The sequence below is a fragment of the Vespa crabro genome, chromosome 25 (genome assembly GCF_910589235.1).
Source record: "Vespa crabro chromosome 25, iyVesCrab1.2, whole genome shotgun sequence".
Taxonomy (NCBI): Eukaryota; Metazoa; Arthropoda; class Insecta; order Hymenoptera; family Vespidae; genus Vespa; species Vespa crabro.
The window spans coordinates 2,459,958-2,478,781 of NC_060979.1; the positions used below are offsets into that span (position 1 = coordinate 2,459,958).

At 31.3% G+C, this 18,824-nt stretch overlaps 2 protein-coding genes across 3 annotated transcripts; one reads left to right on the forward strand and one right to left on the reverse strand.

Annotated features, from left to right (window-relative positions):
* Positions 1-500: 500 nt before the first annotated feature.
* On the reverse strand, positions 501-7,072 carry LOC124432489. Its single transcript, XM_046981472.1, has 4 exons — positions 6,951-7,072; positions 4,575-4,741; positions 3,353-4,184; positions 501-1,690 (listed from the first exon to the last, which is right to left on the reverse strand). The coding sequence occupies exons 1-4, from the start codon at positions 7,070-7,072 to the stop codon at positions 1,429-1,431; spliced, it is 1,383 nt and encodes a 460-aa protein (XP_046837428.1). The 3' UTR covers positions 501-1,428.
* On the forward strand, positions 6,960-17,162 carry LOC124432400 (golgin subfamily A member 6-like protein 22). Of its 2 annotated transcripts, XM_046981340.1 has the most exons (9): positions 6,960-7,288; positions 7,640-7,877; positions 12,406-12,736; positions 13,427-13,714; positions 14,626-14,945; positions 15,118-15,361; positions 15,752-15,974; positions 16,139-16,424; positions 16,538-17,162. In XM_046981340.1, the coding sequence occupies exons 2-9, from the start codon at positions 7,701-7,703 to the stop codon at positions 16,697-16,699; spliced, it is 2,031 nt and encodes a 676-aa protein (XP_046837296.1). In that variant the 5' UTR covers positions 6,960-7,288; positions 7,640-7,700; the 3' UTR covers positions 16,700-17,162. The 2 variants fall into 2 exon arrangements, with proteins under 2 accessions (XP_046837296.1, XP_046837295.1); XM_046981339.1 differs by having other exon boundaries at positions 6,960-7,877.
* The last annotated feature ends 1,662 nt before the right edge of the window (positions 17,163-18,824 follow it).

Here is an 18,824-nt window from a genome sequence, read left to right on the forward strand (position 1 = left end):
ATAATCTTGTTTAGATTAGATATAAACAGATAGCAAGAATTAAATTTAATAATCTAATCGTAAATTTATTAATCTTCTAAAATCATGAGGTTTAAAAATAAAATGTAAAAAAAAAAAAAAAATTGTAACTGTCTCTCGTCCAATAAACGACCAAAAAAAAAAAAGAAAAAAATAAAAAAGAAAATAAAAATTAGATTAGAATTATGAATTAATTCTAATCTAAGAGATAGTCTCCCGCCTTTTTTAATCAACGAGAAAGAGTTCGATGGTGCCATCTACCAGATTAACGACTCGACTACTACAAACACCCACGAATAACGTTCTACTTTATCATCGATCGGTAAAACAGGACAATTAAATAAAAAAAAAATTAATTCGTATTTTCGTTCAGGTCTGCGACATTTTGATTAATAAAAAATATATAATAAAAATAAAAATAAAAATGTACATATACATATACATATACATATACATATATACACATATATAAAAATGGATGATTTATCACGATTAACTTTCATTTATTTATCATTATTATCTACAAAGCTTGCATTTTACATATAAACAATATTCTTATTATAATACTTTCACGTTACAACATTATGGAAAAATTTTTCTTTGTTATTGTGCATTATCCATTGATCAGAGATAATTTCGATTAACATACAAAATTCAAAATAAATTTTATATTGCTAAAAATGAATCCCCTAAACGAAATATAATGATATTATTTAAGTAATACTAATTGGCACGTATCAAATTTTCAGAATAACAAATATATAAACTTATCTAGAAACTTACGATCTTAACAATTCTAATCAATAATTGAATTTTTAATCAAAATAATAATGATAATAATCTAGTGAACGAATTAGAGAAAAGAAAAATATATCCTAGAGAAATATATCTAATTCACAAAAGTCAGAATACAACGAACTTAAAATTATTGATAATATTACTAATCGATTCTTCAATTCCTGATCAAAGTAATAATAACAATGAATTTGGAGATAGGATTAGTGAAGAGAGAACGAAAGAAAAAAAAAAAAATAAATAAATAAATAAAAAAAAAAAAAAAGAAAAATACCAAATTCACAGAGGGATTCAGAATACAACGACGAACTTTATGGTCTTTATAATACTAATCGATAATTCAATTTTATTTAAACAAAATGATAATACGAATGATAAACTAAATAAGGATTATATCGTTCTAATCTGATGACGTTTTAGATGCTCTTTTTTTCTTGGATAAATTAATTTGTGATTAGATAAATTGATAAAAATATTATAAACACATAGCAAACGAGAGAGAGAAAGGGAGAGAGATTGATAGGTACTAAAAGCAAAAAAAAATGCTTGATCTAACACATACATATTATATATATATATATATATATATATATATATATATATATATATATCTTTCTAATCTGTCCCACCAGTCGCATTAGATTTGGATTTGGCCTCCGCCACTAAGTTAGTATTGAGATGATGACGATTTTCCAAATGCAAGTTGTTGAAGACACTTTGATATGTCTTAGCGATTCGTTCTCTGTCTTCAACGGCCAAATTTTGAAATTCCTCTTCCAATTCCTTCATCAGAATTTCCCTTTGAGTCGTGGCATCCTTAATAACGAATCTGTCATCCTCTTTAATCCATTTCTCCCATAGAACCTTTGCGCCATCGCTAAATGCACGTAGTGACAAACATACAAAGTGAAAATGAAGACGAAGATAATCGTTTTCGTTGGATAAATTATTTTAGAACGTTCACACAAAATAATTTTTTTTTTTTTTTTACATCATACGCGTTACTAATTACGAGTCGAAACAATACACTTTAAGGGTCGTTTTTGTTTTCTTTTTTCTTTTTTTTTTGCAGGTAAAGGTGGGCCTAGGTGGGCTAATATGTAGGGTGGGCAGGTGTTGCACGGAAAGGGTGGGCCATTGGTGGGCAGGTTGCATCTATGTATTTTATTACATTGAAATTGAGACATTAGAAGCATTCTCTTGGTATCTATTTGGGTTACGCGTGTTATTGATTAAAAGAGAAATAGTTTCTATGTTTTCAACCGTTATATTCTTTCTTCTCTATTTTTTTTTTCTTTTTTTTTTTTTTTTTTTTGCAGGTAAAGGTGTGCCTGGGTGGGCTAATGTGTAGGGTGGGCAGGTGTTGCGCGGAAAAGGTGGACCATTGGTGTGCAGGTTGCGTCTATATATTTTATTACATTGAAATTGGAACATTCTCTTGGCAACTATTTGAGTTATGCGTGTTATTAATTAAAAGAGAAATAGTTTCCATGTTTTCAACCGTTATTTTCTTTCTTCTCTATTTTTTTTCTTTTTTTTTCTTTTTTTTTTTTTTTTTCTTTTTTTTTTTTTTTTTTTTTTTTAGGTGAGAGATAACCTGGCGAGAGGACGTGAGATAGTCGTTTAGTTCCTTCGAAATTAGAACGTTAGAAATATTCATTGGAACGAACGGAGACAAGTAGGTCGAGAAATGTTTCTTGGCATCTATTTTGAAATAGTCCCACGTTGATAATTAAATATGTAATTATAATTTCTATACTCTCGACACCATTTTATCAATTTTTTTTTCTTTCTTTCTTTCTTTCTTTCTTTTTTCTCTCGTACCTCATTAATTTGAAATTGAAACTGCGCGCGTGTTGTTGATAATTATGAATGGAGGAAGAAAAAAGGAAAAAAAAAAAAAAAAAAAAAAAAAGAAATAATTGCTATACTCTCGACCGTCATTTTCTGTTTATTTCTTTTTTTTTTTTGTTTTTTCTTTTTCGTTTCTTTCGAATGAAAGATGGGCAGGTGAGGGAGGGTGGGTTGGTGTAAGGATTATCAGAAGGTTATTTAATTCTTTCGAAATTGGAACATCTGTGAATATTTATTGGGATTGAACAGAGAGAGAGAGAAACAGAGACAGAGACAGAGACGGAGAGAGAGAGAGAGAGAGAGAGAGAGAGAGAGAGAGAGAGAGAGAGAAACAAGTAGGTTGAAATGCTTCTTGGCATCAATTTAGGTGTTTTGTGAATGATTCAGAGTTAGACTATTGCGACATTAGACGAAGTTCGAAGGAAACACTTTAATTCGCGATTAAGATGTTTATCGTCGTATCCTTGACACCATTGATCACTGTATTAGTTCAAGGTCAAAACAGAAAATTTCTTAATTAGTTTATAATTATGAAATGATTCTTTTTTTTTTTTTTTTTGAACATTCACTCATTCGTTCATTCATTTGTTTACATAATGAAAGAACAGATATAAGAGAGAGAAAAAAAAAGGAATAATAATTATAATGAAAAATTTGTAAAGAATAATTATTAAAATATGATTACCTATACATCGACGTATCCGTACAAGCATCAACCCTTAGGGCAAGTTCACGTTCCCTTTCATCGATATTTTTAAGTGCCCTATCCCTAACATCCTCATCCATTGTAAGACTCTTCATATTAAATATCTTTTTCTCTCTGATCAATTCCAATTCATTCTTCATATCCCTTAATCTAATGGCATCATCCCATCTTTGTCTATTGCGAGCATGTTCCTCCTTTTTCAATAGATCATCTATCTTTTCTTTGAGCTCTTTATAGGTCAAATAAAGATACATTTTTTCAGAAAGATTTTTAACATTAGGATCCATCCTCATCCAGGGATAACCCCTTTCCCTTTCATAATCACAATGATCAACTATAATTTGTTTATCATTTGCAATATTATTCGTCGTTATCTCTTGTTCGGTCCTATTCAATGTATAATCCTTATCAGAAACGTCCTGCGAAATGATCGTAGGATCCTCTTGATCTGTCAATTCGATCATATTCGTTTGTATCGGCGTGGTGGTTGTTGAATCATCTACTACGTCAACATTAAGATTTTCTTTGTCATCGTCCGCCATCTTGCTGCTAACCGTACTCATGGTTGTCGTCATCATAGATTCCTGCAAACGACGTGATAAATTGTCGAAAATATCATCGCCAGGTCTAACATTTGTATTCTCCAAACTCCTACGTGCATAACGTGCCGAATATTTTCTATTACGTGCTAATAGATCAATATTATTATCGTATCGATCCTTCTGATCGTTCCAATTGGACATATTGTTCTTTTTATAAGTCGAATTGGTACGATTAATCTCTTGATTGGTTTTAAATAAATTCGTCGAATCTTTCAAATGGAAACATTCCGCAAAACCATTTGAATTATTATTACTTTTATTATTACTTCTATTATTATTATTAATATTATTATTACTATTATTAATATTCGAGCTAATTATTGAAGAGGAAATTGGTCGAGGATCGAGAAAATATGAACGTAATCTTCGACATGTATTAGGAAAATAAAGATCCTGTTCCATACGTTTCTCTTTTAATTTCTTTTTAAGAAATTCCAACGTGTTAATATCATTTTCTTGTGATTTTTTTTTCCTAATTAATTCAGCCAATTCCCTTTGATATAGCTCATCCTCCTCCTTCAATAATATTCTCAATTTGTTTCTCCTTCCTGGAAGTTGATCTAGTTTTTTTTTTCTTTTAGCTTCCCTCTCAAGCTTACCCCTTGGATCAGCAGCAAGCTTCAAGTTCCAAGAATCGTAATGTTTAGCTATTCCACTTTCTCTTTCAAAATATCTTGCTGTCTCCTTGTAATAACTTTGCCTTAGGTATGCCTCGTTACGTTTCTCCGCTGCTAATTGATACTGCCTCTCACGAAAACGGCCGGCCCTTCAACAAGGTCAAGTAGTCTCGTTCTGATAAGTTTCTTTAAAAGAGAAATCGACATTTTATTTCAAACAAGATAAAAATACAATATATTACAGTATCTTCGCAATTTTATAATGATGGATGATCATGATGATACGTCTTAAAATAAATGTATTTTGAGTCTTCTAATGACGATCGTATTCTATTTGTTTTTTTTTTTTCTTTCTTTCTTTCTTTCTCTCTTAACACGTTCCGTGCCGTGTGTACCACCGGTGGTACACGTTAAACCTGAACTACGGGCTGCGTGTACCGCCGGTGGTACACGCGGTCTTTTGTTTTTTAAGTCAAAATATCAAATGGCCTGAACGACTAGTCAGACGAAAATGGCTTGGCACGGAACGTGTTAAGATTTTATTTTGACAAAAAGTTTATATTTTTTTTTTCCTGGGAATTTTTTTTTTTTTTTTTTTTTTTAGATGAGAGAGAAACTGAGAAAAGGATTACCAATGGAAAATTTATTTTCTATCGATCATAATTATATTTTTAAATGTATCCTTTCCCGAGAGAGAGAGAGAGAGAGAGAGAGAGGAGAAAAAAAATAGAAAAAAAAAAGAAACAAAAAATCGTCGAAATAACAGAAATTTTTTTGGCGTTTCATTCGTCATGTAAATCGACGATTTGAATAGATTTGAAAATATATTTGGATGGGAAAAATTACTCCTATTCACTCCTCACCTCCATCCAAAGAAATGCCGGAAATGATCGATCAGCATTATGAACGAAACGATTTGAAAAAGCTTTTTCAAATTTCTCGGAAAATAATCCACGAAACGGAGCATCATTAAAATTAAACGTAAATCTCTGAAAGTTTACGATACATTCGTAAAGACGTCAAATTATTATACTGCGAGAAAGAAAATGTATTGGCCGAAATCTTTCGTAATCGCGACAAATCAACAGTGATTGGTTGGACAATCCAATCGAATCCAATCCAATCAAAACTGACTCCTAAGTAATAAAATATATATTTTGCAAAAAAAGATACGATAGTTTCTCTTCGAATAAAAGAACAAACTGCGGAATAAATATTCATGAAGAAAATCATTCAAATGATATTTACAAGTGATATATCATTTGTCCAAATCATTTGATAATATTATTTTCAACTTATATACCCAATGTGGGGTGTATTTATACCGACACCATGAATATCGGTGTATAAAGTATGGTTGTAACAGACGTTAGCAAAGAAAAAAACAAAAAAAACAAAAAAAAAAAAAAGAAAAAAAGAAATATTAATTTTATCTATCTTAAAAAATATTCCGCGAAATATCGAAGATCAAACTGAATGATTTTGAAAATAAACCCACCCGCACTCTCCCCTCCCCACGTGTCTCTTGTAGGTATCGAAGAAGCCTGTTAAAAACGAAAAACGAAAGAAAAAAGAAAAGAGAAAAACAAAACAAAAAAAGGGGGGCGAGGGAAAGAAAATAATAAAAAAAAAAAAAAAAAAATGAAAATTCCAAACAGGATACTCCAAAAGAATTAATACTAATCACGTCGAGATGGATGGAATAATGATCATATTATATATTAGGTTGGAAATTATGAAACGGGCGTTTTCGTTTACTTTTTTATTTTCATTCAATGCCCGTTTCATTGTTTCCAACCTAATATTACATTTCGATGATGAATAAAACAAATGTCAATTGGATTGATCGACATAATCGAAATAAAAAAAATGAATATCGAAATAAAAAATAGAAATGCTTACGTATACATTATTGCATTCCGCATCTAACAATGAACGTAATAAAATGTGTATGGAACAAAAAAAAAATTAATTAATTAATTAATTAATTAATTAATTAATTAATTAAATAATTGACCTTGAGAGATGAAGCGGATAAGTAAACAATTGTCTCAATTATAGTTAGATAGGTAGGTATTGTTGACGAACGTAAAAAAAAACAATAAAAAAATAAAAACAAAATAAAAAAATAAAAAATTGAGAGAGAGAGAGAGAGAGAGAGAGAGAGAGAGAGCAAAAGAGAGAGAAAGGAAATTGTCGTGTAGGAGGAGGAGGAGGAGGAGGAAGACAAATAGAAAGAAGAAGATGAAGGAGGAAGGTAGAGGAGGAGGAGGAGGAAGAGGAGGAAGAGGAGGAGGAGTATCAATTTCTATTTCGAGCTTGCGACTCTAAGTGACGTCAGATCTACCAAAATATCACGCGGTTAGGGAGGTGCAGTTGGTTAGAGCTCCGGTGTGTGGTCCAGGTCTCGATCTTTCCCAGACTCCCAAAAATCTTCTAACACGTCGGGAGTACGACGTTGGATTTGTGAATTCTTTCATTTTCAAAAGTTTACAAGATCAAAAATTCTAGGGGGGAAAAGAGCAGAAGGGGGAAAAGAAACCCAAAAAAAAAAAAAAAAAGGAAAAAAGAAAAAAGAAACAAAACTCCCCCCCCCCCAGAAAGAAAGAAGAGAAAGGAAGAAAGGAAGGGTGAAAGGGAGGGGAGAAAAAACTACCCAGAGAAAGAAAAAAGAGGAACTCAAGAGGAAGTGGATTGTTCGTCATTAAAATCTTCGTTTTTCAACTGATCATCATCTTTCCCAACTCCCACCCTCCCCCTCGGTCCCGGCCCCTTCTCCCTCTTATCATCACATTCCTCATCTAATCCTATATAATCCCTTTTCTTTATTATTGTTTTGATATCAAATCGATTTGATCATTTCCCATTCTTTCCGATTATCCTATTTTTCTTTTTTTTTTTTTTTTTTTTTTTTGTTTCTTTGACTCGGTGGTCCTAAAAAAAAGTGTTACATATATATATATATATATATATATATATATATATATCTTTTTTTGTTGTTGTTATTGTTGTTGTTGTTGCTGCCGTTGTCCTCTTCCATTGATCAGAACTACAAAGTTGTATAGAAGAGATAAATACCTAAGGGGTTGACAAAAAGAAGTTGTTAAGATGCCAGGTGCCGGTGGTCAGCCACCGCAGCAAAGGACTACCTTTAGACCACCCTGGGTCAAGGATGGTGGTCCTAATCCTCTACCCATGCCCACAGCACCATGGACCCTTAATTCTAGAAGGGACTCCAAATCGAAGGCAGAAGAACCACCGGCTTTCACCAAAGTTACGTTAAAGGTATTTATGATCTATTCTTTTTTTTTTTTCCTTTCTTTTTCTTCTTTTTTTTTTTTTTCTTTTCTTTTCTTTTCTTTTTGTTGTTTTTTTTTTCCTGTTTTATTTTTTTTTTTTTTTTTTTTTTGGACGTTCTTTTAACACTCCTAACAAATGTTCTCAATCGATATATTAATCTTATCAATCAATTTTGCAATTCGTTTTATTAATTCTTGACTTATTAATTTCTTTTTGACGATTAACCAAAAAAAAAAAAAATAAAATAATAAAAAGATAATTAAGATAATAATTGTTGGCCCTTTTCTCTTTTGTCCTTGGTAAATAATTTTTCGAATCTGTCGATTTCTGTTAATTTATCGTGAACGAAGTTTTTTTTTTTTTTTTTTTTTTTTCATGTCAACTTTCAACAACAAATTTTGGTATAGAAATTGGACTTTTTTTTTCTTTTTTTTTTTTTTTTCATTGATCATAAATGACATTTATTTCGTTCTTATTTATTTATTCATTCATTTTCCTTTTTTCTTTTTTTCTTTTTTCTTTTTAATGTCATACTCGAGCAACAATTTACAATAAAAATTTGTGATATTTGTCACACAAACACACACATACACACAAACACAATTTTTCTTTCTTTCTTAGATGATAAAAAAAAAAAAAATAATAATAAGAAAGAGATTTATCCAAACATTGATTATAAAAAAAGAGAGGGAGAGAGAGAGAGAGAGAATATCGTAAAGAAAATTTAAACATGTTTATAGTGAATTATAAAAAAAAAAAAAAAAAAAAAAAAAAAAAAAATCGTACAAAATTTATTACAAAAAAGGAAAAAAAGAAATCATTTTGGAATCAATTTCTATTATTTATTCATTTATTTATTTTCTCTTCTTCTTTTTTTCTTTGATAATTCTTCGTCATAAGGTAAACGATTTATTAGTAAATTAAAAAAAAAAAAAGAAGAAGAAGAAAAAAAAGAAAAATAAAAGAAGAAAAATAAGTAAAGAAAAAAGGAAGGCAGGAAGGAAGAAAAAAAGAAAGAATTTATTTACAATATCTCTCAAATATATTATTTGTGAATTCCAATTTCATTCACGTATTGGGTTTCAAAGTCAGGACTTTAAAACTGACTCGAAGTATTAATAGCAAACGTGGGTGTTCTGCAACGAGTATACATTATAAACATTTCTAAACGTTAAAATCTGGAAAAACATTGTACTCGTGTTAAATTTGTATGTTAAACGATACACGCACGCACGCACGCACGCACGCACACACACACACACACACACACACACACACACGATGATCATCGCAGAGAATAATATTGCAATGTTCGATCAGCTGTTTTCATTTTCATTTATTTATACAGTGCAATGTTCCTTTCTTTTCATATTTTTTGATTTCGTCGCAAATGTCGAACGATTTAAAAAAAAAAAAAAAAAGATGAGAGAAAAAAACGAGAAAGGAAAACAAAAATTGAAAAAGAAAAAGAGAAAAAAAAAGAGAGAGAGAGAGAGAGAGAGAGAAAATATACGCTCGCGATAACGGAACACATTGAAATTTATTTACTTGTAATTTAATATTTATTTATTATTCATGATTATTATCTGTTATTATTGTTGTTTATTGGCATTATTTACATTGCCAATTTCGTTTATATTGGCAACGAATCAAAAACGAAATTTTTGGTGGATAAGAGAGGAAGCTTTTTTCTTTTCTTTTTTTTTTTCTTTTTTTTTTTTTCGTCGAGAGTATCAGAAGAGGGGGAGGGTGAGAGGGTAAGTAAAACGAAAAAAGAATTAAAAAAAAAAAAAAGAGGGAATTAAAGGGGAGAAAAAAAAATAATAAAAAATTGAACGACTTCGTGCTTTCAGAAGAATATCGTTTTGCGTTTATTTTTTATTTTCTTTTTTTCTTTTTTTTTCTTTTTCTTTTTTTTTTTTTGTAATGGATTATTTGCCTCTCCGAAAGATTGGATCATCGTAGAATTTGATATTGATATACTGATCGAAGAAGGTTCTCGTTAAGAGCGTGCCAGAAATTTTTGTTCGTGGGGTAGGAGGGAGCGGGGGTAAGTGGGGGGAAGTGGGTGGTGGTATATACAATTGCAATAATAAATTATTATACGTCTGAAGTGGTGACATTTTAAATGACGTTAATTTCTGGGTTTGTCATTTTTTTTTTTTTTTTTTTTTTTTGACAAATTTTTTTTCTTCTTTCGCTTTTGACAATCTTCAATTTTTTATTTTTGTTTTCTTTTTTCGATTTTTTTTCTCTCTCTTTCTTTTTTTTTTTTTTTTTTTTTTTTTACGACATGACGATTAGCAATCTCAGTTAGAGAAACTTTTAAGGGCGCTCGGGAAGATATTCTTAGGATTAAATTATTTTCAATTTTCAAATGATATTCGCGAAATTGAAATTGCAATTGATATTGCAATTGAAATTCTTTCAGTCGGGCCAAAAGTCTTCGAACGATCATAAAAGTCGGTCCTCTTTCGTAAGCCGTGCTTATGATCGTGCAAATTGAAATTTGCGTGTCAACGAGCAAAGTTAGTGATTTTACAATTTGGAAAAAAAAAGAGGAAAAAAAAAAAAAAAGAGGGGGGAAGAAAAAAGATTATCCCGTTCGTGAAAAATATCTCGAAAAAGAGTAACCTTTTTTTTTTTTTCTTTTTTTATGTCACCTAAAAGAGAACAACTCTTGCCCCCATCCTACATCAACCCCCACCCTCCAACCCTCTCACATATATTCTCAACTTTTTTTTTTTTTTTTTTTTTTCAACACGATTTGTTTTCACGTGCACGTGTGGTACACGTGTATGTGCCTGTACGTATCTCTTTGTGCGTGTTTGTATATTTGTCATCATAAATTTTGATCGAAATTGCAACAACGATCTCGAAGATACGACGTTCGTTTGCTTACGAATTCTCTCTCTCTCTCTCTTTCTCTTTAAGTATGTATGTCCCTCTCTCTCTCTCTCTCTCTCTCTCACTCTCTCTGTCTCTCTCGATCTCTCATATAAGATCCTCTGGGTCACGATTATTTAAAGAACACGGGTTTCTATTTCAAATGTCTTGCCAGCTGCGTCTTCCGCCAGTTTCCTAACGCTTTTATAATCACGCCTTATTCGTGTAAACGTAAGCCTCACTTATGGCTCCCGATGCTAATGCTAATGTTAATCCTAATGCTGATGCTGTATAGCTGCCGTTTTAATGCATGATCATGCACTTTTCAAATCGATTCAATCCAATCGAAGCAAAATCATTGAATCGAATATCACGACGACGACATTAACTGACGTTAACGTTTTTAACGATAACGTGTCAACAATTTTAGGGGAAAAAAAAAAAAAACAAAAAAAAATAAATGAAAAAAAAAAAAATGAACGCAAAATTATCTTCTTTGTTTGTTTCGTTTCGGAAAAAGATCAATAGTCGAAAAATATATTGCGTTCACAATATCGAGGAAGAAAAGAGGAAGAAAGATGCGAGAAAACGAAAAAAAAAAAAAAACACACAAAAAAAAAACAAAAAATAAATAAATAAATAAATGAAAGATGACGACGTTAAAGAAGAAATTAAAAGACAAAGAAAAAAAAAATAAAAATAAAAGGAAGAGAAAAAAAAAAGTCGAAGTTCGAATTATTTAAAGACGACCGAGTATGTCGTCGCTTTGCCAAGAAGAGAATTCCACCCCCTCTCTCCCTTAACCCCCCACCCCTCCTCATTCTCTCTCTCTCTCTCTCTCTCTCTCTCTCTCTCTCTGTCTCTTTCTCTCTTTCCTTTTTTTTTTCTCGAGGCTATCATAGTCGGTTCGTTCGTTCGTTTCCTTTCGTTCATTTCGACGAATAAAAAAAGAAAGAGAAAAAAAACAAAGAAAATAAAATCAACAACAACAACAACAACCAAATATACAGGATGAGCCAACAATTTCTAGATGGGCCAAAAGTTCTTAGACTATCTTAAAAATTTTCGCGAAGATTAGGCCGATCGATCAATTCAAAGATCAGCTGTTAATTTTTCTTTTCTTTTCTTTTTTTTTTTTTTACGAATCTAAAATTGTAATCTTATAATCTAGAGAAAAAAAAAAAAAAAAGAAAAAAGAAAACAAACAAAACAAAATAAACCTGAGGAGTCTGGAAGAAAAAAGAAAAGTGATCATTGTTTAATGTAAAACTTAAAACTTTTGGGACCACTCGATACGACATAACAGATGACCCCCAAAAGACCCTAAGAGATCCTAAAAGATTCTTCCTTCGTAGGAAGTGTTAAAAAAAAAAAAAAAACTGAAAGAAAAAAAAAAACAAAAAATAAAAGAACAGTTCAGAGGTGAAAAATCGCATGAGAAAATATTTGTCTAATCTAATGAACGAATCTTCAACCCAAATCAACCACCCATCCACCCAGCCCAATTCCAATTCATCCAATAATATTCCGCAAAATTTCAATAATTAATTTAGCATTTTCTACTATTTCTAAAATTCTCCTTTACCTCTTTTAATTTTAATAAACGTATACGTGCACATATGTTTAGAGTGTCTCAAAGCCAACGGAATCGGTGCCGCAAACGACCGAAACTGGTCAACAAGGAACACGGAAGCAAAGTAAAATCACTATAATACCGTCTCAACCAAAAAGTGAAAAAAATCTTAATGCCGCTGCTCCCACCGCGGCTGCTGCTGCTGCTGCTGCAACAACAACGACAAAGACAAAGACAACAAGTAGTACACCTCCGTCATCAAAGCCACGAGAGAATGGACGACAGGAGCCAAATTCGAGGCCGCAACTCGAGCGACAAGTTCGCATTGAGAGATCTCGATCCCGAGGTGACACCGTACCATTATCCAAGAGCGAGAGTTCAACTGGTAAGATTAATCATAAAATAATGAGCCACGTTTACAAAAACAAAGCCCACATTTTTCTGTTCTGCGCAAAAAGAGGAGAGAGAAAAAAAGAAAAAAAAAAAGAAGAAGAATCCCTCACGGGTCTCTCGAGTTAACAACAAGTTAACAAATAATTTTATAAATTGAACCTACGAAAAATATTCATTCTTATTCCAAAAAAAAAAGAAAAAAAAAAAAAGAAAAGAAAAGAAAACTATTACAATACCAATATCACTGTAATGATTAAAAAGGCTGGGCCAAAAGTTCATTGTCGATTTTATTATAAGTCAATGAATCATTCTTCGAGACTATTCGATCAACCCAATTCAACAGACTATTGCTGTATTAACAGTAATAATAGTAATAGTTTGATCAGCTAACAATCCGTATAAAAAAAAAAAGTTAGTAATTCGAAAAAGAAAAAAAAGGAAGAAAAACGAAGAGAAAAATAATTGACACTTGACGTAGACTGAAGAAGAAAAAAAAAAAAAGAGAGAGAGAGAACATTTTTGGGTCGATCTAGCAACTTTTAGTCCAGCCTGTCAAAACATTGAAAAAAAAAAAAAAAAAAAAAGAAAAAGAAGAAAAGAAAATAAAATAAATGAAACAAAATCAGAATATAATTCGTACGAATCAATTCAGCGATAATAATAATTTTCTGATTGATCCAAGGTGCGCCAACGTTATCAAAGAGTTCGTCTAGGGCGGCCATTCCACCCCCACCCCCACCAAGGCCACCCCCACCGCCACCAAGTCGTTCAATCCTTAAGGATATACCGCCATTGACCGAGGGTCAGGAGAAACAATTGGAGATGTTAAAATCAAGACCAAGGAAACGTCCCGATTGGGCGAGCATGATGAAGGAGGTTGAAAGTGGTAAACGTTTAAGACACGTCAAATGCAACGACAGAAGTGCACCCTTGATCGAGAGGGTTAACAAGGTCACAGCTGATCCAGCAGGTGATCTACGATTTTATCACAATCCTCCCTCATCCATTTAAATCAAAGATTATTATATATGTGTGTATGTTTGTGTATCTTTCTCTCTCTTTCTCTCTAATCCTATATATATACGATATTGTCTGACAATTTTACCCCACCCCTCTCACTCCTCCCCCAACCCACCTAATCCAACAGCACATATGTAAATTTAATTACCCTGTTAATGAGTTATATGTTCAATTAACGTTTCCCATGGGATTGTCTTTTATTATCGGATATCTTGTGTCTCTTGGGATTGCAAATATCCCAATCCTCAATTTGCTTTTATATTATCTTTCTTCGACACACACCACACCTCCCTTGTTGCCCCCCCCCTCCACCCCCTCCTCCTCCTCCTCTCAATCTCAGAACAATGAGGAGAACCTTACTACATGGGTGTTTTGTGTTTTCATTGTTAAAATATTAAGCCAATTAAATTGCTAATTGTATATCGTGGAAATTAACCATTAGTTTATGTCTCTCTCTCTCTCTCTCTTTGTGTATAAACCATAACCTCCTCCTCCTCCTTACCACCCCCAACTCCCTCATTGCCTCCACTTTCTATTTCAAGTACGGTCTTTCTTTTTTCCTTCTTCGTGCGATCAAAGAAAAGAAAGATAATTAATGTGCCAATGATAAATTATGATTAGCATGGTATCATAATTGAAGGTTTGCTGTCAAGGTCCCCCCCCCCACCCTCCACTCCCTACCCTCCCACCCCATTAGAAAGGATTTCTACGTAATCTAACAAAGATTTGATTTCCTTGTATTTCTTTTTCTCTTTCTCCCTTTTTATTTGATTTGATTTGATTTTTTTCCACCCCCCCCCTACTTTTTTTTTCTTTTCTTTTTTTTTCTTTCTTTTTTCTTTCTTTCCCCATTTAAAACAGGCAAGGCCCACTTCGTATTCGAGTCAGAAAAGTCAAATATGCACAATCAATTGCTGAAGCAGATTCAGCAGGGTGTCAAATTGAAAAGCGTTAAGACCAATGACAGATCCAAACCTATATTGGAGGGTCTTAGGAAATTTAGAAGGCAATTGACGATAGAGGAACAAATGCAAAAGGTTGAGGCCGAAGATGAACCAGATGATGTAATAGATGACGACGACATCGACGCAGTCAGGGATGATTTGCAAAGTACCAAACAAATGCTCGCAATTGAGCTTAGAAATAAGGAGGCATTAGAAAGGGAGAACAAAAGATTGCAGGTGATAATTTTTTTTTTTTTTTTTTTAATATTTAACATTGATTTTTATCATTTATACGTTTAATAGATCAATATATTTTAGAGGAATTTAAATGAGATTAGATTTATATTGGGGGAAAAACAAAAAAATAATAATAATAAATATAAATTTATGTATATTTTTCATTTTACAGGCAAGAATTTTAAATCTCGAAGCAGAGGTAGAACGAACGAGATCGCAAAAGAACGTACAAGAGTATAAGCAACAAGAGGAAAAATTAACGGAATCATTGAAAGAGGAAGCTCGTGCTGCAAGGAAGGACGTTGAAAGATTAGAAAAGGAATATGCTAATACGGCTGAGGAAAGGGATAAGTATAAAAATGAATTGGAGGAAATGAAAAGGATCTATAACAATTTGGAGAAACGCATGAAAGCTGGTAAATAAATTTTGTGAAAAAAAAAAACAGAAAAAAAAAAAAAAAGAAAAAAAAAAGATTTTCATTCGTTGAAATATATATACATACTTTTAACAATCTAATTAGCTTTATTATTTGCAGCTGCACTAACTGCGTCTCAATTTTCTATTGCTTTGCTTCAACTGGCTATAATCAGCTTCTACTAATTATGCTTTTTAGGAGAGGGTTGGGTTGATAACTTGGATGATGATGATAATGATAATGATAATGATGATGATGATAATGATAATGATAATAATAATGATGATGATGATGATGATGATGATGATGATGATGATGATGATAACGATACTGAACCAATTGTGGAATTAGCCGAGGATAACACAGAAGAGGCATGGTACAATTTTTCAGGAATGGCACTGGCTGGTTGTCCAAGCGCAAAAGATGTCGCAAGAATAGCTTCTCAAAAGAATATGGAAAATAAACAACAGGATATGAGTGAAACTGAAGAAGAATTAGAAGAGGAGGAAGAAGAAAGTACAGAGGAAGAGGATGAAGAAGATTCAAAAGCATCTACGGAGAAACGTTTGCAGAGAGAAATCAAATTGCTTTCTACCAAAGTAAAAAACTTTATGTGAGTAAAATTATTTTATATATTTATATATAATGAGAGAGAGAGAGAGAGAGAGAGAGAGAGAGAGAGAGAGAGAGAGAGAGAAAGAGGTGAGAATAAAAAAATAATCCATAAAAAATCAACGACTAATTAAAAAAAAATATTTTTTACTATCAAAAAATTAGGGACAAAGCCGTTAATGCAAGAAAGGAGAGGCACGCATTGAAGGAACAGATAAAACAACAACAGAAATTATTAAAAGAAGAGAAACGTAAGTTCAAACATTTGCAAAAGGAAGTCGACAAGATGGCGAAATTAATGGCCGACGCTGATGGCGACGATGAAGAGGAAGAAGAAGAGGATGAGGAAACGGAATCCGAAGAATCAGAATCTGAAGAATCCGAAGAGGAGGAAGAATCTGAGATCGATGAAATAGGACATACTATTGAACAAGAGAAAGATATTTTACAGGTAAACATTGTAATATATACAAATAATACATTCTTTCTCAATTTTTTTTTTTTTTTTTTTTGAGGTTATCCATTGATAATTTAATATCGTATCTTTATTTCATTTCATTTTAGAAACGCGTAAAGAGACATGAAAATCGATTGGCCGCTTTAAAAAAAGGTAATTATCTTTTAAAGGCACAAGTCGACAGATTAAAGGACGATTTGGCCAAACAACGGGAAGAAAGTATTACGTTGCAAGAAGATTTGGATTCGGTTTTAGCGGAATTAGGTTAAGTTATGATATAAGTTCAATAATAATAATTAACTCTTTGATTGCGACGCTTCTTTCGATCTTAAATTATTATTAAGATATTGTGCGACGTAATATTCGCCAAGGAGCGTGTATGTTACATATATATATATATATATATATATATACATATATATATATATTCATTCAAAGGGTTAATAAGTACAAAACGATTGTATACATTAAACATAGTGAATTTTATGAATGGTAAAAAAGAAAAATAATAAGGAAACCACTTTCGTGATACAATACAATACGCATAATCATATACCTACGTTTGATATTAATCGATTTTAATTATAACATTTATTTTGCAGCATAAGATTTATATATATATAAATCTTAATAGAACATAAATATTATTTTATAAACAACAATAGCAATTTATCGAATGTATAACGTATCCTCTTAGATTAGGACTCGACCAAAGTAAAAAAGGAAGGGGGGGGAAAAAAAAAAGGAAAAATTAATCTGATTTTTCTTTTTTTTTTTTTTTTTTTTTTTTTCTTTTTTAATTTGCGTCAGATATATATATATGAACATTATTTTTTGTTTGTTTGATATCACGCATTGTAAAATATTTTTTAAATAAAATAATTAGATACGCATTGGTTATAATGAATAAGACTTTTGAATAAATTTATCAATATATAAGGTTAAGGTATAAGAAGACTTACATGTTTCACCTTCGGTGTACGTTTATGAATTGATACAAAATTCACTCCAGAATCCCTTTGCCAATTGCGTCGTTATATAAACTACTACGCATACATATATCATTGATTTTCTTTTCTTTGAAAACACGTTAACAAGCTCTTGCACGTATTTCAACTAATCCTACTTACACAACATTGAATACTGATATAGGTTGGGTACGCGATCGATTATTTATCAACAGCGACATCTACAAACTAATTTAATCCACGTATTTCATTGGTTGATTGTATCACAGCTAGCATCTGATTGGTAAAATTTAGAAAATAAATCGATAGTTTTGTTACATTAGCATAATATATGAATTAATAATAGAAATTAATATTATAACATAATTATGACGTATTTTCGTGAGTTATGTTAATTAATAATGATTAATATTTATATTTCCGAGGTTATGCGTTTTAAAGTTTAGACTAATATAGCGTCTATAACCAAGTATTCGCGCATTTCATTGGTCCGTCGAAATTCAGCTCGCATTTGATTGGTGAAATTTAGAAAATAAATCAACATTGTTATTACATCAGTTATACAAATTAATAATAAGAATTAATATTATTACGTAATTACGACAGATCTTTAACAGCTATGTTCATTAATAACGATTAATATTTATATTTTCAAGGCTACACGTTTTAAAGCTTAGACTATTGTAGCGTCTAAAACTATTCACGTATTTTATTGGTCCATCGAAATTCAGCTCGCATTTGATTGGTGAAATTTAAAAAATAAATCAATTTCGTTGTTACGCCATTATATACAAATTAATAATAAGAATTAATATTATTATATAATTACGTTATAGTCATTGATAATTATCAATGCATATACTAAGATTATGCGTCTGAGCATTGCAATTATTATGGCGTAACATATCTGTGACGTCATCGTATATGCAATCAAATTGGAATTTACGGCGGGAAAATTAGAGAGGAAAGAAAAAGATTCAAGAAATGAAGGAATGAAATTTTTGTGATATCGACGACGTAAGATATTTTTTTTATTTTTTAATAAACAAACAAAAAATTTAGGATCCATTGATAAAAGGTGATATAGTAATAGTTTTTTTTTTCTTTTTTTTTTTTTTTTCTTTTTTTTTTTACAGTTAGGACAAAAAACAGGAATTCTCCTTACATAACTATTCGAATACATTTCAAAATATTTACAAAATAATTTCAAGTTAAACATAGTTACATTTAGAATGTGGTGATATGAGATAGGGCGGTGGGAGAGATTGTTTGATAATATATACTTTCTTACCGAAGACATTAGCAATGATAATTTCTAATCAAAAGATAAATTTAAGTCAAATTGTACTAAAATATGAAATATCTATAAATCTAAACGCAGAACATCAACATTATACGTATTGCTATGTACATCCTTTTTTATTTA

Excerpts from the sequence above, each read along its gene's own strand:
- LOC124432489 (XM_046981472.1), bottom strand. The coding sequence starts at position 7,072 with ATGAAAGAATTCACAAATCCAACGTCGTACTCCCGACGTGTTAGAAGA. Across the intron at positions 4,742-6,950 it reads AACTGCACCTCCCTAACCGC|GGCCGGCCGTTTTCGTGAGA; the intron begins GTGATATTTTGG and ends ACCTTGTTGAAG. Across the intron at positions 4,185-4,574 it reads GCTTGCTGCTGATCCAAGGG|ATTCGACGAATTTATTTAAA; the intron begins GTAAGCTTGAGA and ends TCCATTTGAAAG.
- LOC124432400 (XM_046981339.1), top strand. The coding sequence starts at position 7,701 with ATGCCAGGTGCCGGTGGTCAGCCACCGCAGCAAAGGACTACCTTTAGA. Across the intron at positions 7,878-12,405 it reads TCACCAAAGTTACGTTAAAG|AGTGTCTCAAAGCCAACGGA; the intron begins GTATTTATGATC and ends ACATATGTTTAG. Across the intron at positions 13,715-14,625 it reads GGTCACAGCTGATCCAGCAG|GCAAGGCCCACTTCGTATTC; the intron begins GTGATCTACGAT and ends CATTTAAAACAG.